This window comes from Lampetra fluviatilis, chromosome 41 (genome assembly GCF_964198595.1).
Source record: "Lampetra fluviatilis chromosome 41, kcLamFluv1.1, whole genome shotgun sequence".
Classification (NCBI taxonomy): Eukaryota; Metazoa; Chordata; class Hyperoartia; order Petromyzontiformes; family Petromyzontidae; genus Lampetra; species Lampetra fluviatilis.
The window spans coordinates 3,920,395-3,945,678 of NC_136315.1; the positions used below are offsets into that span (position 1 = coordinate 3,920,395).

The 25,284-nt window shown below is 55.2% G+C and overlaps 1 protein-coding gene across 1 annotated transcript in view; it reads left to right on the forward strand.

Annotated features, from left to right (window-relative positions):
• The window catches only part of LOC144946593 (microsomal triglyceride transfer protein large subunit-like), a 34,490-nt gene extending 13,616 nt beyond the window's left edge, over window positions 1-20,874 (forward strand). The window contains 15 exon segments of the mRNA XM_078875608.1: window positions 453-560; window positions 3,105-3,227; window positions 5,476-5,615; window positions 7,015-7,171; window positions 8,964-9,121; window positions 10,176-10,350; window positions 11,553-11,660; window positions 12,364-12,600; window positions 13,623-13,894; window positions 15,650-15,747; window positions 16,721-16,845; window positions 17,536-17,865; window positions 18,224-18,348; window positions 19,916-20,086; window positions 20,634-20,874. Of these exon segments, the coding sequence (XP_078731734.1) occupies window positions 453-560; window positions 3,105-3,227; window positions 5,476-5,615; window positions 7,015-7,171; window positions 8,964-9,121; window positions 10,176-10,350; window positions 11,553-11,660; window positions 12,364-12,600; window positions 13,623-13,894; window positions 15,650-15,747; window positions 16,721-16,845; window positions 17,536-17,865; window positions 18,224-18,348; window positions 19,916-20,086; window positions 20,634-20,817 (2,511 nt within the window). The 3' untranslated portion in view covers window positions 20,818-20,874.
• Window positions 20,875-25,284: the final 4,410 nt, after the last annotated feature.

The window sequence follows — 25,284 nt, forward strand, 5'->3', positions numbered from 1 at the left end:
ACCAGCAGTGTCAAGATCGGCCTCAGTGGAGGAGGCTCGTGAAGGACGCTACTGGGCAGTTGGAGGCAGTCGCCCTCCAACAACAACGGAGGGCGGAGGAGCGACGCTCACAACAACGAGCGGAGCGCCGGGTGGCTAAAGCACAGCAAGTTGGCACAGTAGGGGGCACAGGTGGTGGATCAGCCAGTCATCTCGGTCATCTCGGTCAGTCGACCCGTGGCACCTGGGTCTGCCCCGTGACCTCCTGCCAGCGGGCGTTCGACACTTCACGTGGCCTCAGGGTGCACATGGCCTGGCACAAGCGTCGTGGTGACGTCACCGCCACTTAGTGGCGAATGGCGGTTGTTGTGTACGTGTGCGTGTGTGTGTGCGTGTGTGTGCGCGTGTGTGTGTGCGCGTGTGTGCGTGCGTGTGTGTGTGTGCGCGTGCGTGTGTGCGTGTGCGAGCCGCAGGTGCCGGAGATGTACGTGGTGAGCGGGGAGCCCACGGAGGTGGTGAACCTGAAGCGGGGCGTCTCCAGCCTCCTGCAGCTGCAGCCCCAGACCGGCAACGCCACCGAGGTGCGGACAACTTGGAGGCTCTCTCTATCTCTTTCTATCTCTATCTATCTCTCTATCTCTCTCCTCACCTTGTCACAGCGTGCCGTCAGGTCGACTACGACCTCGAGGTTCACGATTCACTGCCAGACTCCGCCACGCACAGCCACCGTGTCTCGCTGCCTCTCGTAGCTGGGTCCGTGCGCGAGGCCAGCCGGTGTCCTCGTTGTCGTCCGTCAGAGGTCGCAACCGGGTACCCGATACCCGTACCCTACCCGATACCCGGCTACCCGTATCCGGCCGGGTACGGGTACGGGTAGCCGTTTGCGACCCTGGTGCGGCCGGGTACGGGTAGGCCGTGAGTCAATGTGAGTAACCGTTTGTCACTCATTTCGGGTAGGGTACGGGTACGGGTAGGGAACGGGTACCCATTTGCGACCCTGGTGCGGCCGGGTACGGGTACGGGTAAGGAATCAAAACCCGTTTGCGACCTCTGTCGTCCGTCCACCTCCTCCGAGGTCGACCTCTGTCCCTGCCACCATCTCCATTCACAAGCAGAGACAGATTCCTCCGGTCCGGAGGTCCTCACAACGGTGTCCTGAGTTTGTCATTTTGCGCTTCGCGAATAGGGCCTCGTGTGGCAGAGTGGCACCGATCTCTCTCGGGACGGACGCGTTTGATGTTATGGCTGTCCGTGGTATACGTATCATTCTTCTCCAGCACCACATCTCTCCCTCTCTCTCTCACCGCTGCCGATTAATTGTTGATCGGTAAATCTTTTGATAATTGGTTTTTTACCCTTTTATCTGGCAACAAAACTGACACCTTTTTTTACGAGGAGTCATGTTTGCATAGACCACAATACCTGCAGTCATAATTCAAACAAAAAACATAACTCTGATAATGTATGCACTTTCCTGTGACAGTACATACTTTATCAGAGTGTCAGTTTTGTTGCCAGATAAAAGGGTAAAAAACCAATTATCATATCTTTTACTGGAAAATGAGGTACCAATGGCGGTAAATCTTTATCGTATGCGGCCAATATCGCCCTCAATCAAGCGGGCATCGTCGGTGCACATTGCAGCGGAACGGGAGCAGCACAGCGGCGCAGAGCGACGTTGCACGCCGATTACTCACTTGGGAAGCCTCGTAACGACATCGCCGCCTAACTGACAGACACATGCCTACTTGCAGGCCGCTGCTGCGTTCACCGCACATCGCAGAGGGGGCACCTGCCGTTGGGTGGTCCCCTACCGCAAGGCGGCCCGAGATATACTGGATGGGAGGGCTCGGTCTAAATAGTTAGTGACGTTGATTATGATAATATTCATGGGACTTTTTTTCCGGTATCCGAGATGATGAAATATAAGAACAGGTTTTACCCTTTCTGGCAATTACAACGGCTGCTAAGATGTTCGAACGCCAAATAGGTACCTTTTGCAAGGCATCTAATCGCCAATAACCGCACATACGTGTGGCAAAAACATTTAAACAAACATGCTCTGATAATAGCGGGCATTGCCTTTGCAACTGATTGGCCTACACCAGAGACGGCCTTATGTAGACTAGCCGTAGTCTCAAGCCGCACCTTACCATAATAATAAAAAGTGGGCCGTTCCTGTCCCATCCCCCCCCCCCTCAACCAGTATATATACGGGGTAGTATCTCTTGGAATCTCTCATTTACTTTATACAGCAAGCGTGCTGTGACGGTTCCACCTGAAGACGGAAGCTTGTGTTGCCTCCGAAACGTCGTGATTTTTATTTTATTTTACTTTTATTAATTTAAATTTTAAATTTTTTACCTACGTGACTTTACCGAAAAAGCCTAAGAATATGAATCCTTGCAGTCACGAAAGCTTCAAATCTAGAATCTTCTTTAGGGCCTTGAGTCACCGGTGTTAGACCTGAGAACAACGGCGATATGTGAACAGCACAAAGGCACAGCAAGTATCAGAACACTTGTAGATATAAGTGAACGATATGTCATTGATATAGTTATATCGTGCATAGCACCGCTCGATATCGTGACACCTGTGTTATCGCCAGAAAGGGATGAGGATAATGATAGCGCTGACGGCCACTTAACATGGAGGACTGTGAACAGAATGATCCATCCCCCTCCCTCCCCCCCTCCCTCCTCCCCCCCTCCTCCTCCCTCCTTTTACCCCTCCTCCTCTCTCCCTCCCCTATTTCTCCCTCCCCCCTCCTCCCCCTCCCTCCTCCCCCCTCCCTCCTTCCTCCTTCCCCTCACCCCCTCCCTTCCCCCTCCTCCTCCTCCCCCCTCCTCCTCCCTCACTTTACCCCCTCCTCATTCCCCCCCTCCTCCCACCTCCTCCCTGCCCCCTCCTCATTCTCCCCCTCCTCCTCCATCCCCCGGCCCCCTCCTCCCCCCTCCCTTCCCCCTCCTCCTCCCTCCTCCTCCCTCATCCTACCCCCTCCTCATTCTCCCCCTTCTTCCTTCTCCCTCCCCCCCCCTCCACCCCCTCCCTCCTCCTCCCTCCTCCTCCCTCTTTCCCCCCTCTTCATCCCTCCCCCTCCCTCCTCCCGGCCCCCTCCTGTGCAGGTCGACGCCTCGGGCGAGTGCCAGGTGACGTACACAGGGGCCGCCGATCGGCTCATCAAACGGAAACTTCCGGGAAGCTGCGTCCACCCGGAGGATCGCGTCGTGGGTTCGAGCGAGGACGACGTGAGGCTCACCTCCTCACCTCGACAAGTCCGAGGGATTTCCCCCCCCCACCACCTCCTCCCGCCAGCCGAGCCAGTGGTGGAATTCCCACGTTCCTATTGGTGGAGGCACATTCTGCCAGCAGTGTCTTCAGCAAGGCATTTCAGAGCCGCACCTTTGCCTCCTATCTTTGTTGCGGTAGCGGACATCACGAGGCACCTCGCCCGTGAATTAGGCCAGTGTTTTAACAACACAGTTCGTTTAAACGTTTGTTATTAAACGGTGGATGGGTGCCGTGAGTGGCGTGCGTGCGTGCGTGTGCCCTCGGAGCGCGCTTGACCTCGGTGTGCGTGTGTGTGACCTTGGCACCCATGTGTGACCTTGGCGCGTGCGTGCGACCTTGGCGTACTTGTGTGACCTTTGAGCGCGTGTATTTGACCTTCGCGAGCAGGTGCGTGACCTTGGCGCTCTTGTGGGATCTTGGCGTGCCTGTGTGAGCTTGGAGCGTGTGTGTGACCTTGGATTACTTGTTTGACCTTGGCACGTGTGTGTGACCTTGGAATACTTGTTTGACCTTGGCGTGTGTGTGTGTTACCTTGTATTACTTGTTTGACCTTGGTGCGTGTGTGTGACCTTGGATTACTTGTTTGACCTTGGCGCATGTGTGGTCAAACAAGTAAACCAAAGTCACACACACGCGACAAGGTCAAACAAGTACACCAAGGTCGCACACGCTTGTGTGTATGACCTTGGTGTACTTGTTTGACCTTGTCGCGTGTGTGTGACCTTGGTGTACTTGTTTGACCTTGGCGCGTGTGTGTGACCTTGGTGTACTTGTTTGACCTTGTCGCGTGTGTGTGACCTTGGTGTACTTGTTTGACCTTGTCGCTTGTGTGTGACCTTGGTGTACTTGTTCGACCTTGTCGCGTGTGTGTGACCTTGGTGTACTTGTTTGACCTTGTCGCTTGTGTATGACCTTGGTGTACTTGTTTGACCTTGTCGCGTGTGTGTGACCTTGGTGTACTTGTTTGACCTTGTCGCGTGTGTGTGACCTTGGTGTACTTGTTTGACCTTGTCGCTTGTGTGTGACCTTGGTGTACTTGTTTGACCTTGTCGCGTGTGTGTGACCTTGGTGTACTTGTTTGACCTTGTCGCGTGTGTGTGACCTTGGTGTACTTGTTTGACCTTGTCGCTTGTGTGTGACCTTGGTGTACTTGTTTGACCTTGTCGCGTGTGTGTGACCTTGGTGTACTTGTTTGACCTTGTCGCTTGTGTGTGACCTTGGTGTACTTGTTTGACCTTGTCGCGTGTGTGTGACCTTGGTGTACTTGTTTGACCTTGTCGCTTGTGTGTGACCTTGGTGTACTTGTTTGACCTTGTCGCGTGTGTGTGACCTTGGTGTACTTGTTTGACCTTGTCGCTTGTGTGTGACCTTGGTGTACTTGTTTGACCTTGTCGCGTGTGTGTGACCTTGGTGTACTTGTTTGACCTTGTCGCTTGTGTGTGACCTTGGTGTACTTGTTTGACCTTGTCGCGTGTGTTTGACCTTGGTGTACTTGTTTGACCTTGTCGCGTGTGTGTGACCTTGGTGTACTTGTTTGACCTTGTCGCTTGTGTGTGACCTTGGTGTACTTGTTTGACCTTGTCGCGTGTGTGTGACCTTGGTGTACTTGTTTGACCTTGTCGCTTGTGTGTGACCTTGGTGTACCTGTTTGACCTTGTCACTTGTGTGTGACCTTGGTGTACTTGTTTGACCTTGTAGCGTGTGTGTGACCTTGGCGAGCGCGTGTGTGACCTTGGCGCGCGTGCGTGACCTTGGCATGCACGTATGACCTTAGCAAGCGTGTGTGACCTTGGTGTACTTGTTTGACCTTGGCGCGCGTGTGTGTGACCTTGGTGTACTTGTTTGACCTTGTCGCGCGTGTGTGTGACCTTGGTGTACTTGTTTGACCTTGGCAAACGTTTTTGACCTTGGTGTACTTGTTTGACCTTGACGCGTGTGTGTGACCTTGGTGTACTTGTTTGACCTTGGCGCGCGTGTGTGACCTTGGTGTACTTGTTTGACCCTGGCGCGCGCATGTGACCTTGGTGAGCATGTGACCTTGACGCACGCCAGTGTCCTTGGAGCGAGCGTGTGACCCGAGCGCGTGTCAACTTGACACGCGAGCGGGTTACCTTGGCGTACGCGTGACCTTGATGCGAGCCTGTGACCCCGGCGCGCGTGCCGTGACCTTGATGCGAGCCTGTGACCCCGGCGCGTGCGGCTCAGGCGCTGGGCGTGCGCCGCGTGGTCTCCGCGCACGTCGAGCTCTGGCTGGAGGGCGACGCCGTGGCTCGCGCTCGCTCCATCGAGCGACACGCGATCACCTCCAACCTCCAGCCCGGCGTCGGGGTGAACGTCACCAGCAGGTGCGTGCGTTCACCTGCACAGGAGGAGGGAGAGGCTGGATCATTCCGTTTGCGGAACCCTCGCGTTCAGTGCTCATCATCTCTGTCATTATCATCGTGATGATTTATTGGCTGCTATCAATTTCCACGTGATCAGCCACTTTGTTGAGCTTTCATTTGTGAGCAGGTCGTTTATGAAAAAGAAGCTAGTAGCTCTGTGGGCTTTACATGGTAAGACAAAAAACAAATGTTTAGTTTTATTTGTGTGATGTCTTAAGTGATTTGTTTACTTTTGTTGTACTTTGCACTCCTATCGTGTTTTTCTATTGTTTGTTTTCGTAACGTTCTGACCCGTTGACTGGACATCTATCAAAAGAGCTTTAGAGCTCATCGGATTCCTCCAGTATAAATAAATATTGTGTTTGTGACAGCTGTGGTGACGGTGGTGGTGTGGGGAGCGGTGGTGTAGCGGTTAGCGCGTTGCGCTACAAACCCAGCAACCCGAGTTCGATACCCGCTCACCACCACCACCACCAATACCAGTGACGATATCTGAACCAAATATACAACAGCAGGCGTCAGGGTCGCGATCGAACCCACGACCTCCCGCACACCAGGCGAGGTAGTTGACATCTCCTAGCCACCGTGATGATGACGAGAGGGAGAGAGACACCGCAAACTCCAAATACACAGCAGGCGTCAGGGTCGCGATCGAACCCACGACCGCCCGCACACCAGGCGAGGTAGTTGACATCTCCTAGCCACCGTGATGATGATGAGAGGGAGAGAGACACCGCAAACTCCAAATACACAGCAGGTGTCAGAGTCGCGATTGAACCCACCAGGCGAGGTAGTTGACATCTCCTAGCCACGTGATGATGACGATGATGAGAGAGAGACGCGCACACTCCAAATCTACAGCAGCAGACGTCAGGGTCGCGATCGAACCCACGACCTCCCGCACACCAGGCGAGGTAGTTGACATCTCCTAGCCACCGTGATGATGACGAGAGAGAGACGCGCAAACTCCAAATACACAGCAGGTGTCAGGGTCGCGATCGAACCCACCAGGCGAGGTAGTTGACATCTCCTAGCCACCGTGATGATGACGAGAGAGAGAGAGACACGCGCCAACTCCACATACACAGCAGGCGTCAGGGTCGCGATCGAACCCACGACCCCCCACATACCAGGCGAGGTAGTTGACATCTCCTAGCCACCGTGATGATGATGACGAGCGGGAGAGAGACGCGCCAACTCAACATACACAGCAGCAGGCGTCAGGGTCGGGATCGAACCCACGACCTCCCGCACACCAGGCGAGGTAGTTAACATCTCCTAGCCACCACGGCGCCCCAACAGCCCCTCCGAAGGCTTCGCGTGGGGACCTTCACCTTCGCCGTCTTGTGGTGGAGCGCAGGCAGCAGCTGCGACTGGTGAAACGCAGCCGCTGGAGCGGCGTCGCGCTCACCGCCGCCGTCGCCGCGGACGCGGCGCGGAGCCTGGACCCGGCGTACCGCGCCGTGGCACTGCCGCTGCACCACGAGCCTCTGCCCAGCCGGCAAACGCCGCCAACGGTAATGCGCAGCGCCCGGTTAGCCCTGTGGTGAGTCTGTGGGTCTCCACGTGTGCGGTCTGTGGGTCTCTGCGTGAGTCCATGGGTCTCTAAGTGCGGAGTCTATGGTTTTCTTTGGGCGGAGTCTTTGGGTTTCTGTGTGTGGACTCCACACTGTGGAGTCTATGGGTTTCTGTGTGTGGAGTCTATGTGTCTCTATGTGCAGAGTCTATGGGTCTCTTAAGTGTGGAGTCTATGGGCCTCTTAAGTGTGGAGTCTATGGGTTTCTATGTGCAGAGTCTATGGGTCTCTTAAGTGTGGAGTATATGGGTCTCTTAAGTGTGGAGTCTATGGGCCTCTTAAGTGTGGAGTCTATGTGTCTCTATGTGCAGAGTCTATGGGTCTCTTAAGTGTGGAGTCTATGGGCCTCTTAAGTGTGGAGTCTATGGGTTTCTATGTGCAGAGTCTATGGGTCTCTTAAGTGTGGAGTATATGGGTCTCTTAAGTGTGGAGTCTATGGGCCTCTTAAGTGTGGAGTCTATGGGTTTCTATGTGCAGAGTCTATGGGTCTCTTAAGTGTGGAGTCTATGGGCCTCTTAAGTGTGGAGTCTATGGGTCTCTATGTGCAGAGTCTATGAGTCTGTAAGTGTGGAGTCTATGGGTCCCCTCCCTCCTTGCCCTGCAGCGCCACCTGGTAACAGCAGGCTGAGTGTCTCACTCGGGATCGTCCGGCTCATAGACTCACACAGACACCCATAGACGACTCACACAGACACCCATAGACTACTCAGGCAGACACCCATAGATATCCATGGGCCGCAGTGTAATTGCACCGCCAAAAAAACTCGGCAGTTATGCCACAGCCATGCCACACATGCGTTCAGGCATGGAGCACTTTAAAAAAAAAATTATTGATCGAGTCCTAATTAGGCATTTAATCTCGGTGCTGTGGGTCACTGACGCAGTGATTCGTGGGTGTTTCTGAACCTGCGGTGCTCCCCTAACGCGATTTGATCTGCGGTATTGGCCCACTGAGAGGCGGGGACCCTGTATGGGCAGTTGTAGGATGCAGGTCAGAGGCTTCGGTACGCAGTGAAGCCAAAATAGTTAATTTTGTTTGAACAAAAATACGCGCCCTGCAAGGGAAATCGTACCACCGACTTCTTCGCCGGCTACTGATGCCTTAACCTGCTGACGATAGCATTGAGGCATGGGTCCAGAAAGGCTTTCTAGAGCTTAGACGGCTAACGGCGATGTTCTGTTAATGTGATAAACCTTACTAATTGGCTGTGTCGGGTGGTGGCGGGTTTAACGACGCATTTATATTGACGCGATTTAACCCAAAAACCTCCATTGTAGACGATGATGACGATGCTGATGATGACGAGAGTGATGATGATGCTGATATTGATGATGACGATTATGATGACCTTGATGATGATGTTGATGACGGCGATGATGACAATTATTATGATGACGATGATGACGATGATGACGGCGATGATGCCGATGACGATTATAATGACGATGATGTTGATGACAGTGATCATGACGATGATGATGACAGCAATTACGACGACGATTACGATGACAGTTGTGAGGATGATGTTGTTGATGCCGATGACGATTATGATGACATTCATGACGTTCGATTATGATGACGATGATGTTGTTGATGACAGCGATCATGACGACGATAATGACAGCGATTACGATGACGATTACGATGACGGTGGTGATGATGATGAAGCTGTTGATGACGATTATGACGACGACGACGACGACAACTTAGACGATGTCGATCCTGCGCGCAGGTACCGAGCGTGCTGGCCGCGTCGCGCCGCTTTCTCCGTGGCGACTCGCTGGCCTCACGAGACGCGGCGAGGGCCTTCCTCTCGCTGGGCCGGGCGCTGGCCGCCCTCCCCGCGTCCACGCTGCTCTCCATGCTGAGGGCCGAGGAGGCCGAGACGCTGTGAGTCGCTCCGCCGCCGTCGCCGCCACGCTCAGAATCGAGTGCGGTGTGCGCGCGTGCGTCTGGATCGCTGATCAACAACAACAACAAACAACACCGCCACCGCCGATGCGGCGCTGCTGAAGCAGTCCTACATGCGCGCGTTTGTTCACGTGGCGACTTTATTGATTGGCTGTGTCGGGGTGGAGGAGGGTTCGCAACACGCATTGAACTCGCGCGATCTGACCAGAAAATATCGGAATGAGAAATATTTATTCATACCGGAGGAATGGTGATGATCATCGTCATCATGATCATCACCGTCGTCATGATGGTGATCATCATCATTTCCCATGGGCCCCCCTCTCTCTGCTACAGCCCCGGATTTACCGCCGTTTTTTCTGTCAACATCTCCCCACACTGCACGAGATGTTAACTCCCTCGCCTGGTGTGCAGGAGGTCGGGGGTTCAATCGCGACCCCGACGCCTGCTGTATATTTGTAGTTTGCGGTGTCTCTCTCTTTCCGTCGTCGCGTGGATTTTTCTCCGGGTTTTTCCCTCACATTTAGAATCAACATCACGCGTTTAGAGAATTTGGCTACAGCTATACATGTCCACGCGTTAAGCCACTTCGTTGAGCTATCATGTGTGGGCAGGTCGCTCCTGAAAAAGAGCTACATCGCTCGGTGGGCCTTACCTGGTAAAATAAATGAAATACTTAATTTTATCTTCTTGGTTTTTTCGGTAAAGTCACGTAGAAGGGAAATAATAAAATTAAACATAATAAAATAATTCTCACGACGTTTCGGCCACAATGCAAACCTGAGGACGGCTGCTTGCGTTGTGGCCGAAACGTCGTGAGAATTATTTTATTATGTTTTATTTTTATTATTTTATTATTTCCATTCTACGTGACTTTACCGAAAGAACCAAGAAGATGAATCCCTGCAGTCACGAAAGCTTTAAATCGATACTTAATTTTACTCTCTTCCCCACTCTCATTCCCCACTCTATCCACTCTCTCCGCTCTCTCTCCCCCCAACTCACTCCCCCACCACCACCGCCCCCCCACCAGGCCACAGCTGCTGGACGCCGTGGTGTCGTCGGGGACGCCGGCGGCACTGGAGGCGACGCTCGACTTCCTGGACCTGGGCGGGGACGAGGAGCGCCCGCGGGAGCTGTCGGAGCGAGCGCTCTACGGCTGGGCACTCGCCCCCAGCCCCTCGCCGCTCGCTCTGCAGCGCCTCCTGGTACCCTAGACTACGTGCATAGAGACCTGTAGACTACTCGCGTAGAGACCCGTAGACTACTCACGTAGAGACCCGTAGTCTACTCACGTAGAGACCCGTAGTCTACTCACGTAGAGACCCATAGACTACTCACGTAGAGACCCGTAGACTACTCACGTAGAGACCCGTAGTCTACTCACGTAGAGACCCGTAGTCTACTCACGTAGAGACCCATAGACTACTCACGTAGAGACCCGTAGACTACTCACGTAGAGACCCGTAGTCTACTCACGTAGAGACCCGTAGTCTACTCACGTAGAGACCCGTAGACTACTCACGTAGAGACCCGTAGTCTACTCACGTAGAGACCCGTAGACTACTCACGTAGAGACCCGTAGACTACTCACGTAGAGACCCGTAGACTACTCACGTAGAGACCCGTAGTCTACTCACGTAGAGACCCGTAGTCTACTCACGTAGAGACCCGTAGACTACTCACGTAGAGACCCGTAGACTACTCACGTAGAGACCCGTAGTCTACTCACGTAGAGACCCGTAGTCTACTCACGTAGAGACCCGTAGACTACTCACGTAGAGACCCGTAGACTACTCACGTAGAGACCCGTAGTCTACTCACGTAGAGACCCGTAGACTACTCACGTAGAGACCCGTAGACTACTCACGTAGAGACCCGTAGTCTACTCACGTAGAGACCCGTAGTCTACTCGCGTGGAGACCCGTAGACTACTCACGTAGAGACCCGTAGACTACTCACGTAGAGACCCGTAGACTACTCGCGTAGAGACCCGTAGACTCACACAGCGACCCATTGACTCACATAGAGACTCATAGACAAATACAGAAGCCCATTGACTCTCATAGAGAAACCTCGATACTCACCACAAGGCTTAGATGATCGAAGTGGGTGGCACGTGACTTGTCGCCTCCACAGTATTTGGCTGCTGCTAGACATTCCCACATGGTGATGAGCCAGGTTGCTTATGAAAAGCCATATAGCCCAGGGGGCCTTAGCTGGTAAAATATAAAAACACGTGGTTTAGTTAATCGAAGTATCTGGCTGCACTAGCCGTCTGCTGACAGCGTTGCGGTACGAGTAACAACAACAACAAGTGTTGTTGTTGTCGCCGTCGTTGTTGTTGTTGCGAGCGGTGCATAAGCCGTGATGAGAATCGCCGTCTCGCCGGGTTCTCACCGCCGGCTAGGGGCTGGCCAAGGACGAGACGGTGGCGGCCGAGACTCGGGACGCGCTACTCGTGGTGCTGGGCGCCGGCCTGGGGAAGCTGTGCCGTGCCGGTCGCTGCCAGCAAGCGGTGAGCGCAGCCGCGGCCATCGGTCCACCAAGCCACGGGGGCCCTGGGGGCGGGGGGTGGAGGAAGGCCTTCATCCAACGGTGGATTGATCAGGGCTGATGATGATGATCAGTGTTCATGTATACTTAGAGATCTCTTCTAGATTTGAAGCTTTCGTGACTGCAAGGATTCATGTTCTTAGGTTTTTTCGGTAAAGTCACGCAGGTAAAAAATTAAAATTAATAAAAGTAAAATAAAAAAATAAAAAAATCACGACGTTTCGGAGGCAACACAAGCTTCCGTCTTCAGGTGGAACCATCAATTGACTTGATACAGCTATCGTGCTGTGACGGTTCCACCTGAAGACGGAAGCTTGTGTTGCCTCCGAAACGTCGTGATTTTTATTTTATTTTTTATTTTACTTTTATTAATTTTTATTTTTTACCTACGTGACTTTACCGAAAAAACTTAAGCATATACTTAGAGATCTGCTTCTTCTCCTTGTTCCGTGTGGCATTTTCTTTGGGTATTGCAACGGATTACAAATAGATTTTTAGAGATTTGATATCCGTCCGACTGCTTCAGGAGCAGCCCTGTATAGCCTCTTGAAAACTCTCCACTCTAAACTGACCTTTAACCCCGCCTCATCCTGGCCATTTACCCTGCGCTGCTGTTGTTTATCCCCCGGTGCCCCCCCCGCCTCGATTCGTCGTTGCCCCGGCAGGCGGCGAGGGAGACGCTGGCGCTTCTGATCTCGACGCTGCGGGGCTCGGGATCGCGGGAAGGACGCGCCGGCAGGGAGACGGAGCGGCGCGTGGCGGCGGCGCTGGCGCTGGGCAACGCGGCGCTGCCCGAGGCATTGGAGCCGCTGCTGAGCGCCGCTGAGAGCCCGGAGCGGCGCGTGGCCACGGCGGCGCTCGACGCCCTGCGCAAGTTCCCACCCGGCGGCTTCAGCCCACAGGCAATCTCCGCTCGCTCGCTCGCTCACTTGCTCGATGGATAGCTCGCTCAATCGCTTGTTCGCTGGGTCCCTGACCCACCGACTCACTTGCCCATCTACTCGTTCACTCACTTACTCTCTAGCTTGCTCAATCGCTTGTTCGCTGGCTCTCTGACCCATCTACTCACTCGCCCATCTACTCGTTCACTCGCTTACTCGCTAGCTAGCTTACTCAATCACTCATTCACCGGCCCACTGACCCACCGACTCACTCGCCCAACTACTCATGCGCTCACTTACTCTCTAGCTAGCTTACTCAATCATTCGTTCACCGGCCCACTGACCCACCGACTCACTCGCCCAACTACTCATTCACTCACTCACTCTCTGGCTCACTCAATCACTCATTCTCTGGCCTACTGACCCACCTACTCACTCGCCCAACTACTCATGCGCTCACTTACTCTCTAGCTAGCTTACTCAATCATTCGTTCACCGGCCCACTGACCCACCGACTCACTCGCCCAACTACTCATTCACTCACTCACTCTCTGGCTCACTCAATCACTCATTCTCTGGCCTACTGACCCACCGACTCACTCGCCCAACTACTCGTTCACTCACTTACTCTCTAGCTCGCTCAATCACTCATTCTCTGGCCTACTGACCCACCGACTCACTCGACTACCTACTCATTCACTCACTTACTCGCTAGCTAACTTACTCAATCACTCGTTCACCGGCCCACTGACCCACCTACTCACTCGCCCATCTACTCATTCACTCACTTACTCTCTAGCTCGCTCAATCACTCGTTCACCAGCTCACCGACCCACTGACTCACTCGCCCATTTAGTCGTTCACTCACTTACTCTCTAGCTAGCTTACTCAATCACTCATTCTCTGGCCCACTGACCCACCTACTCGTTCACTCGCTTAACCGATAGCTAGCGAGCTCAATCACTCGTTCACCGGCTCACTCGCCTCCTGCATCCTTCTCTTGCACCCCCGCCCCCCTTCCCCCCCTGGCCGTGTGTCCACAGACAAAGCGGCGACTGAACCGACTGTTCCACCACGGCCCCGTGGCAGGGGGCCGCCGGGGCGGTCACGACGGAGTGGCGCGCTCCACTTTGGCGGAGCTGCTGCTGAGCGCGGAGCCGTCGCCGCAGGAGGTGCGCAACCTGCTACTCTCGGTGGGCAGCAGCGGCAGCAGCAGCAGCGGCAGCAGCAGGAGAAGCAGCAGAGTCCACGCCGAGACCGGACGGCTCCTGCTGCGCCGTGCGCGCGCCATGCTCGCCACGCAGCACCCCTCCAGGTACCGGTCAAGGGATCCACGCTCGCTCGCATTCACTCACTCGCTCTCGCACCCGCTCACCCACTCTCGCTCTCATTCACTCACTCATCTTCGCACCCGCTCACCCACTCTCGCTCGCATTCACTCACTCACTCTCGCACCCGCTCACCCACTCTAGCTCTCATTCACTCACTCACTCTCGCACCCGCTCACTCACTCTAGCTCTCATTCACTCACTCACTCTCGCACCCGCTCACCCACTCTAGCTCTCATTCACTCACTCACTCTCGCACCCGCTCACTCATTCTCGCTCTCATTCACTCACTCACTCTCGCACCCGCTCACCCACTCTAGCTCTCATTCACTCACTCACTCTCGCACCCGCTCACTCATTCTCGCTCTCATTCACTCACTCACTCTCGCACCCGCTCACCCACTCTCGCTCGCATTCACTCACTTAAGCTCACACCCGCTCACCCACTCTCACTCTCATTCACTCACTCACCCTCGCACCCGCTCACCCACTCTAGCTCTCATTCACTCACTCACTCACTCACTCACCCGCTCACCCACTCTCGCTCTCATTCACTCACTCACTCTCGCACCCGCTCACCCACTCTCGCTCGCATTCACTCACTTAAGCTCACACCCGCTCACCCACTCTCACTCTCATTCACTCACTCACCCTCGCACCCGCTCACCCACTCTAGCTCTCATTCACTCACTCACTCACTCACCCGCTCACCCACTCTCGCTCTCATTTACTCACTAACTCTCGCACCCGTTCACCCACCCTCACTCTCATTCACTCACTCACTCTCTCATTCACTCACTCGCACCCGTTCACCCACTCTCGCTCTCATTCACTCACTCACTCTCACACACGCTCACTCACTATCGCTCGCATTCACTCGCTCACTCACCCTTGCACCTGCTCACTCAATCCCACTCACACACGCTCACCCACTCTCGCTCACTCTCATTCACTCTCACACACGCTGACTCAATCTCACACATGCTCACTCAGTCTCATTCACATTCACTCATTCACTCTCACACACTCATTCATTATCATTCACTCTCACTCACTCTTATTCACTCTCACTTAATCACACTCACTCTCATTCACATTTACCCACTCTCATTCACACTCATTCGTTATCATACTCACTCTCATTCACTCCCACTCTCAGGACTCATTCACTCATTCTCACTCGCCGTCATTCATTCTCGCTCCCCCGTTCGCTGTCTGGTGTCTCACGATGAGGTCAGACTCTGGGCGTGCTTGCCCGGGCAGCCAGAGGGGGACACGTGCAGACATGGCAGTGGTGGTGATCTCAGTAAGGGGAGCGGTGGCGCAGCGGTTAGCGCCTGCGCTGCACTACGAACAAGGCGATTTGAGTTCGATTCCCGCTCACGGCCACCGACACCACTGACGATTATCGGAACTGGTCCTGGGCCGCCGTGAGGTCGACGCAGCCTCAAATGAGCACCTGCTGTGGTGTGTAAAAACATCGCCACTGGGGAGACAAAGGCGGCCGGGTGTGGTGCTGGCCACCAACCTCCTCGTGTGCCGTGCCGGCCTTCATAGGTGCTCGCTAACAGCACTTGATCCAACAGTCTATTACAGGCTATACGGGGGATCTTTGTTTTTGGTGATAATAGTCATAACGACAGTGATGATGATGACCATGCAGCTTCTGATGATTATGATGCAGTTGATAATGATTCGGTTGATGGTGATGAAGATTATGACGTCACATGGTGACGTTGCAGTGCAGCCATCAGGGAGGTCCTGCGCGACCCGCTCGTCAACAACTACGACAGATTCTCTACTGCTGGACTGTCCTCGTCCCGCTCCGGATACGTCTCACGTGCGTCCCACCACCACCACCACCACCACCACCACCACCACCACGACCACCACCACCATCACCACCACCACCACCATCACCACCACCACCACAACCATCACCACCACCACCACCACCACCACCACCACGACCATGACCATGACCACCACCACCACCATCACCACCACCATAACCACCACGACCACCATCACGACCACTACCCCCACCACCACCCCCACGACCACCACCCCCACCATCACCACCCCCACCACCACCACGACCACCACCACCACCACGACCACCACCACCATCACCCCCACCACGACCACCATGACCACCACCACCATCACCCCCACCACCACCACGACCACCACCCCCACCACGACCACCACCACGACCACCACCACCATCACCCCCACCACGACCACCATGACCACCACCACCACCATCACCCCCACCACCACCACGACCACTATGCTCGCCGGCTTCGCCATTTCGCATCGGCCAGCGTGGAGAAGGCCGATCGGATTAACCCCCCCGGCCCGACCCGCCCGGTGTGGGAAGGCCTTCATCCAGCAGTGGATTGGCAAAAGGCGTGTGTAGATGCAAAGCACATCAGCTGAATGATACCGATTGATATCTGCATTGTGTCATCGACAAACAACGCCGTGGGTTCACCTTGTAGGTTCCGGCTCCGACGGACGGGATCTGTAGGCTAACATTGGAGAGGCTGACGGAAATTTGTCTTGAGAGCCAGTGAGGCTTTCCCTTGTCAAATGAATGCATCCGCGGTCTAATCACGCTGGAGCTCGCCCAGCTCGCGAGATCGTGCGACACATTCCCCAGAAGGGGGCTGTCCCAACATCCCGACGGAAGACCCTCCTGAGAGAGAGAGAGAAAACTTGCCTTGTGGAGGAAACTATAAGGAAAAGGAAAACACGTTGTCATTAGTGTTCATTTGCTCCACGTTCTCTCGCCTCCCCGCACCCCCCAGGAGGGCGAGGATCGACGGTGACCTTTGACCTGGACCTGCTGTTCTCCGACACGGGCATGCTGAGGCGGAGCGACCTGGAGGTGCTGGTGCGAAGTGGCGCTGGGCAGCAGCTGCCAGCGCTGCAGGTGAGCGTCAGCCTCCTCCGCCCAGCGCTACCACCTAAACCAAACTATGAAACTCAACATTTTTTTTCTTGGTTCTTTTCGTAAAGTCACGTAGAATGGAAATAATACAAATAATAAAAATAAAACATAATAAAATAATTCTCACGACGTTTCGGCCACAACGCAAGCAGCCGTCCTCAGGTGGAGAACAGGTCTGTCGAGAAGACAGACCTGTTCTTTTCGACAGACCTGTCCTCCACCTGAGGATGGCTGCTTGCGTTGTGGCCGAAACGTCGTGAGAATTATTTTATTATGTTTTATTTTATTATTTTTATTATTTCCATTCTACGTGACTTTACCGAAAAAACCAAGAAGATGAATCCCTGCAGTCACGAAAGCTTTGAATCGAAATTTTAACATTTTTTCTTATTTTGCCAGGTAAGTTCCGACTGAGCTGCGTAGCTCTATGTTCCAGAAGCGACCTGGCTATCACAAAATGATGGTTCAACGGAAGTGGCTCATCACGTGGACATTTATAGCTGCCAAATACTCTTAAAAGCGTGATGTTGATTCTGAATGTGGAAGAAAAAAGCGGAGGGACCGGAGAAAAGTCCACCCGACCACGGGGAACAAAATATACAGGCGGCAGGGTCAGGATCGAACCCATTACAACTGTGATGACGCCGCCAATCTCCGCCCCGGCCCTCGCAGGTTTCCCTGGAGGCCGAAGGCTTCGACTCGTTCGTCGGCGGAGATGCGCCAGCGGAGGACGACGCAGACAGACGCAGCGACGTGGGCACAGACGAGGAGATGGACAAGAAGGTTGACCGTGATCATGAGCAGCAGCAGCAGCAGCAGGAGGAGGAGGAGGAAGAGACGACGGACGTGACGGCTCGCATGGCGGCCGCACTGCTGGGCGTGTCGCTGCGCCCCGTCACGTTCTTCCGCGGCTACGCCGACCTCCTCACCAAGATGTGGGCCTCGGGCAGCGAGCCCACGAGTGTGGCGCGCGCACTCGCCCTGCTGCAGAGACACACGCAGGTGAGGCCCTGCTTCGCAATGGATCTATGGGTTCGATCGTGTCAGTAAAATGTGTCGTACACCCTCCTCCGGCCAACGCGACCGTTGTCACGTGAACAAACGTGCCAAGCGGGTACTGCTTCAGCACACGCGGTGCGGTGAAGAGCAGTCCCCGGTAATTAAAATTTGGCTGCGACGTTTCGCTGGTGGTAACTTTCCGGCTCATCGTCACGAATACCACAGGTACCCGGCCACTTGTGTTCACAATGAGTTATTTTCTTGGCTCCGCAATGCAAACCACGACGGGTACGTGTTGCCTGGACAGACAGCCTGACGGACAAGTGCCACTCCGTTCTGTCCGTCCGTCGCGCACGCACAGATCTTGAGGCTGCAGTCCGGTCTCCCTACCGTGGTGGAGATCGAAGCGGCCATGGGGCTGGACATCACGGGGGTGATGGAGGTCAGCTTGTGGAGTGCCCAGTCGCACACGCGCATCAACAGCCGGTGAGAAGCGGAGCTCCTAAACCCCCCCCCCCCCCCAAACGCTGGCACTATCCTTCACAAAATTCTCTGGCACGTGTCGTGACGTCTACTGGTCCGTCCGGTGCTCGCCGAGCTGCAATGGCTTTCGGTTACAATGTCGCACTCATCGCACAGAAAGTCCTCGCCACAAATGAACCGCAGCAGCTCGCTCATCTCGTCAAGGAGCGTGAACCCGTCACGCGAACTCCGGTCGTTTTCGCAGCGGCTTTTGGCTCAGCCATCGAATGAAGACGGTCGCCGCATCGCGCGGCGCTTTCAGATGCGCTTCTGCGGCCGTCTGGAACGCTCTTCCTTCCGATATATTAGGAAGCCACTGGAGTTGCGCACTTTTAAATCTCGATTAAACACTCGTTTCTTTAGAACTGCGTTTTGTGTTTAGTTTGTTGTCCTTCCCCTCCTACCTTCGATTAGCATGGTTGACTACGTGCGGTGCGAAATAAGTTTAACTTATATAGATATATAAATACCAAACCTCCCAGCTTGCACCCAATCCCACCAGCGAAAACACGGCAAGCTAAGCAGGGTCTTTGAGCCTGGATAGCGCTCGAATGCGTGACCCCCCCACCCATGCAAACGGGTTGCCGTAGGGCTCGCGGTGTCACGTGGTGGGCAGCGGAGGGCAGCGCAAGTTGTTGGACTGAACTTAACGCTCCCACGTTCACCAGCTTCACAATTCCGCATCGACCAACACACTTACAGTCCATACCCGAGGTCACCCAGCTGGGTTTTCAGTGCTTTGGAGGCAAGGGTTTGGTAGATCACGCAGAGATTCATGAAAGTCGCAATCCTGCTGGGCTGGGAGTTGGCCACGAGTGAGGAATTGGTGTTGTTTGCAATAGATTCACATCAGCAGCCCCTTCAGTCAGTGCGGGATTATCCTAGAAGCAAAAGTAGCTACATATGTAGCTACGGGCCCCGCACTTTCAAGGGCCCCACGCTGCATGCTTTCAAGCTATCAATTCCGGTTCAGTGATTCTGCACTTGCTCTATTACTATAGTACTAGACTGCCTTCAACTTTTACGAACGACTGGGTGTTTAAGGTTAGAGATTTGCCGTATTATCTGGCTGTATAGCAAATGAAAAAATACAATTAATTTACTGTGCAAGTAAAAAAATTGTGTTTTAATATTTACGTGTTTTTATTTTATTTCGGGCCCCTTTATAACATTTGCTACAGGCCCGACACTAGCTTCATCCGGCACTGCCTGCAGCACCACTCGAGGAGCTACCTTGCCTTTTTGAACGATCTCTAAAAAGTGACTTTGATTCTCGAATGAAATCGCGATCGTCAATTACGACAATTTACTTAATCCGGGGGAGAGGGCTGGGGGGTTGTCACGGGCGTGGTGGTGAATCGTTTCATGGTTTCACCCCTGCGAGGTGACCAGCTGGTGGCAGTACAGCAAGCGGGCCCGTGGCCTCATCTCAGCGGGCCTTCAATCTCGCCCCGTCTCCGCTTGGCTCGCGAACGTTGCGGCGGCGGTCGTTGCTTGTTGACGTTGTGTTCGTGCGGTGCGGCGAGCGCAGGGGAGCGGTCGTGGTGACTGCCGGGGCGGTGGTGGACGTGGGGGCGGTGAGACGGGAGCTGCGAGTCTCCTGGGACGCGGTGTCCCGGTTCGACTTCCTCACCGGAGTCTACTTCTCCGACTCTCCCAGCGTCTTCTGCATGGAGGTGCAGCGCGGGGAGACGCCCAGCAGGTGGGAGGAACGCCCCATCGTCAACCGCCACCGCCACCACCACTACCACCGCCATAGCCACAGCCACCGCTGCCACCGCCTCTACCGCCACCGCCACCACCGCCACCGTTGCCACCGCCTCATCACCGCCACCACCACCACCGCCACCGCCACCACCGCTGCCACCGCTGCCACCGCTACAGCCACCATCGCCACCACCGCTGCCACCGCTACAGCCACCATCGCCACCACCGCTGCCACCGCCACAGCCACCATCGCCACCACCGCTGCCACCGCCACCACCGCCACCACCACCATCGCCGCCACCACCGCCACCACCGCTACCACCGCCACCATCGCCACCACTGCCACAGCCACCACCGCCACCGCCACCGCCACCACCGCTACAGCCACCACCGCTACCACCGCCACCACCACCACCACCACCGCCACCACCGCCACAGCCACCACCGCCACAGCCACCGCCACCGCCACCGTTGTATTTCCCGTCCCCTTTGCGTGTCGCTCAATCGCCGGCCGCTGCCGCCCCCCCCCCCTTCCCCCGCAGGACGGAGGTGGTGGCGTCTTCGTGGGCGGCGTCGGACGACGAGGAGGGGCCCGAGGAGACGTCGCGCCGCTGCACGGGGTCACGCGTCGCTCCGGCCGCAGGGCTGCCGCTGCACGCCGAGAACTCGCGCGCCTGCCGCTCATTCTTCCCCGACGGCGTGGCCGCGAGCGCCGGCTGGGTCTGAGCAGTGGCGATGTGTTTAATCCCCACATCCCATCACCGCGTCTTGGCCTCGCTCATCGAAGGCGGGGGGGTGGGAGGGGGGTTAGCTGGTGGGTTGGGAAGCTGCGGCGCGTGGGGTGGGGGTGGATCAGACAGACGCGAGTCTCCCAGCACCATTTCAAAATCGGCCCATGAATCGAAATTTGTCCGTCGCCTTCTTGGCCTCGCTAATCGGGTACTCGAGTATTTTAACAACCGGGCAAAAACGCCACTCCCTTCAGCAGCACAAACTCAACATGCTCGTCGATAATGCTGCGAGTGTTCAATGGAATAGTAATTATAGTAGGCGGTGACATTTTGGACAACGGCCCTTCTGGCCTCTCTTGTGCTGTGAGCAAGAAAGGGGCCCCATTGCCTGACTCGTCGCCTGTCGCAAGCGCTCTCCGGCTTACGACGCCCCCCACGTTTGCGACGTTTACGTAACGCCGCCGTGGATCGATTTCACGACGCAGAGCACGTGATGCGCGGGACGCGTTCGAACAGAGTCGGTCCGGTTTTCCGATGCGACCTTGGCGTGGAGGCTTTTGTTATTTTCTCGAGTGTTTGTGTGCGGATGTTTACCCGTCAAATCCCGTTACGCGTGGCCGATAAAGAGGAAGATAAAACCACACACACACACATCGGCAAGTGCTGTTCCTACCGTTTCTACCGTCTACGGGAAAATAGGGTCCAATTGACAAAGGCGGCTTACAGCGACGTATTGCGACGTCGTAAAAGCGGGGACCGCCTGCGTATACCTGTCCACTTGAGGCCACGGTTTTATTGAGGAGTCGTCAACTGCATCTGTGCCCCTCACTGCCAACGCAGCAGCAGCAGCAGCTGCGTCCCCACGGGATGCGTGGAGGAAACGGTGGTCGATGGGAAGTGTTCTCTTATTGAATGATGTGGGCGACTCAGAGGCGGTCACATTGGCTCCTTTGAGGCGACAGGTTCTAATCCAGTGTTGGAGCCATTTCGTCGTTCTCATGTTTACACAGGATTGTCAAAAAGTCCGGTGGGTGGATGGTCTCAGCCCGGTCACCAATGACCGCGCCAAAAACAAACAAAAAAACAACTCACCCGAATTAATAACAATTGGATTTTAATTTAATTTGGCTGATTCCAGCCCCTGTGGACCCAGTTAACGTTGAACCGTTGTGTTTTCTATTTAAGTGCCGTAAGTCCTACGATAAGCGCGGTTGGCTACGTACGGTGCGAAAGAAGTTCAACGCCGTACGTACGCACAAGTCGGTGTCTGCGTGTCGTGCCGGGCGTGTTTCCCGATGGGTGCCGTGAAATAAAATTCTCACTTCAGTCACTTGGCAGCGACGCGCGGGAGCGGCTCGCGGGTGATTGCACGGCGTAGACGTGACCTCGGACGCAGGGAGCGGAGAATGCGGCGCACATCGTGTGTGAACGCTTAGCGTGGCGATCGCAAAGAGGCCAAAAGTGTGGACCTCGCTCTGCACGGCCACTCGACGAAGCTGAATCGGTCGCAACAGTTCAGATGCTAACGGGTAAAGGTGCAGCCCTGCGATTGCCCGAACGAGCCACTGCTGGCGGATATCGCCTCCACAAGAGGGTGTTTTGGCCCACTCTTCCAGACGTCTTTAAAAACGGGGTACCCGCACTTGACCCCACCACACAACCTTGCCGATCCACTGCGAGTGCTCTGCCCGTTTATGCTGCTGGGTGGACAGAGCCAGCCGGGAGCGGTGGGGAACTCGAGACACTTGGCAAGTTTAGTGTTTACCTGGCACGCCGGGAGATCAAACGGCCCAGCATTGGATTGCGAGTTCGGTGTGGTAACCGTTACACCACGGTAGCATCCCACACCAAGACACATGCCGTCATATGTGCATAAACAGACAAAGACAAAGATCCCCAATATTGTTGGGGCAAGTGCTGTTAGCGAGCAGCACCTATGAAGGTCGGGAAGGCACACGAGGGGTGCGTGGCCAATACCACGACCGGCCGCCTTTGCCTCCCCAGTGGCGATGTTTACACTACACCATGTACTAATTTTAGGCTGAGTCAACCTAAGGGAGGCCCAGGGCCGGTTCAGACAATTGTCACTGGCGTTGGCCGTGAGCGGGAATCGAACCCCGGTCCACGGGCTTTGTAGTGCAATGCACAATCTGATACACGACTGCTCTCCACACACACACAGACGCACACATGCACACAACAACAACCGCCATTCGCCACTAAGTGGCGGTGACGTCACCACGACGCTTGTGACAGGCCATGTGCACCTTGAGGCCACGTGAAGTGTCGAACGCCCGCTGGCAGGAGGTCACGGGGCAGACCCAGGTGCCACGGATCGACTGACTGAGATGACTGGCTGATGCACTACCTTCGCCCCCTACTGTGCCAACTTGCTGTGCTTTAGCCACCCGGCGCTCTGCTCGTTGTTGTGAGTGTCGCTCCTCCGCCCTCCGTTGTTGTTGGAGGGCGACTGCCTCCAACTTCCTAACAGCGTCCTTCACGAGCCTCCTCCACAGAGGCCGAAATTGACACCGCTGGTACCAATCATCGGCAAGTCCACTCAGCTCCACATCCTCCTGTACCACATCACTCCATCTCTTCTCTAGCCCGTGCCGCGCCCGTTTAGCCCCCTCGATCCGGCCGAACAAAAGCTGTTTGGGCATGCGGTGGCTGGGCATGCGGGCTACATGACCCAGCCAACGCAGCCTTGCCTGCCGGAGGAGCTCACACACACACATAAAGACGCATATACATCCATACATGTATCAACACACTCATAAACATATTCTAACAAGTATTAGCATACACACACACGTGTATACGTACAAAGACTCACGCTCATTCATATATACACGTATGAACACCCCAAGACACACACCGCACACATGCATTCACACACATTCATATATACACACACGTCAACAAACACCCCAAACACACACACTCATTCACACATATCCGCATACACATTCACTCATATCAACGCAAATACCTCTGAGCACGTAAACACTTACCAATAACACATATACTCATTCAAACATGCCCACAGAGACAAATATTCCCCGTGTAGCCTTTAACAGACTCTTAGGGCAGATGCTGTTAGCGAGCACCTGTGAAGGCCGGCACGGCACACGAGGTGGTGGGTAGGAAACACCACGCCCGTCCGCCTTTGTCTCCCCAGTGGCGATGTTTACACACCGCAGCAGGTACTTATTTGAGGCTGAGTCGACCTAGGAGAGGCCCAGGACCGGGTTCAGATAATCGTCACCAGTGTTGACCGTGAGCGGGAATCGAACTCGGACCTTGGGGTTCAGAGGAGAGCGCGCTAACCACTGCACGACTGCTCCCTCCACACAAAAAGACAAAGATCCCCTGTATAGCCTGAAGACTTTTGGGGCAAGTGCTGCTAGCGAGTAGCACCGATGAGGGCGCGGCACGGCACACGAGGGGGTGGGTGGCCAGCACCACACACACACAAAGATCCCCCGTATAGCCTTAACAGACTGTTGGGGCAAGTGCTGTTAGCGAGCACCTATGAAGGCCGGAACGGCACACGAGGGGGTGGGTGGCCAGCACCACGCCCGACCGCCTTTGTCTCCCCAGTGGCGACGTTTACACACCGCACCAGGTACTCATTTGAGGCTGAGTCGACCTAGGGGAGGCCCAGGACCGGTTCAGATAATCGCCATTGGGTGTTGGCCGTGAGCGGGAATCGAACCCGGGTCACCAGGTTTCGTAGCGCAGCGTAGCGCTAACCGCTACACCCACCGCTCCCCACTCCACACACACCCACCAGCATACACAGGACACACGCGCGCGCGCGCGACCTGAGACTCGAATGCCACTCGTGTATCTGTTGTGTCGCATGCGGGACGAGAGTTGCACCCGCGATCTGTGGAACCGGTCGCATCCGGAGCCGGGCCCAGCCTCGACCTGTTCCGAGGCTCGGCAAAAAATGTTTCCCGTCGCGTTTTCCGTGCCTCTCGGCCACGTGTCCTGACGAGAGTGTGAGCAACCCGCTTGCGGCTGTGTGAACATCGCCACGAGGGAGGGAGACAAAGGCGGTCGGGCGTGGTGCTGGCCACCCGACCCCGTCTTGTACCGTTCCGGCCTTCATAGGTGCTCGCTAACAGCACTGGCCCCAACAGTCAGTGAAAGGCTATACGGGGGATCTTTGCATTTGTGTTGCCTCTACAGTTTGTTAAGTCTATACGGGGGATCTTTGCATTTGTGTCTTTGTGTGGGGCGCGGTGAACCTCCCCTAGGTAGACTCAACCTTAAAATGTGCACTTAGTGCGGTGTGTAAACATCTGCACTGGGAAGACAAAGGCGGTCGGGCGTAGTTCTGGCCACCCTCCCGGCCTTCATAGGTGCTCCTTATAGCACTTGCTCCTAACAGTCTGCTGAAGGCTATACGGGGGATCTTTGTCTCTGTTCCACTGAAACAAAGCACCTGCCTGGC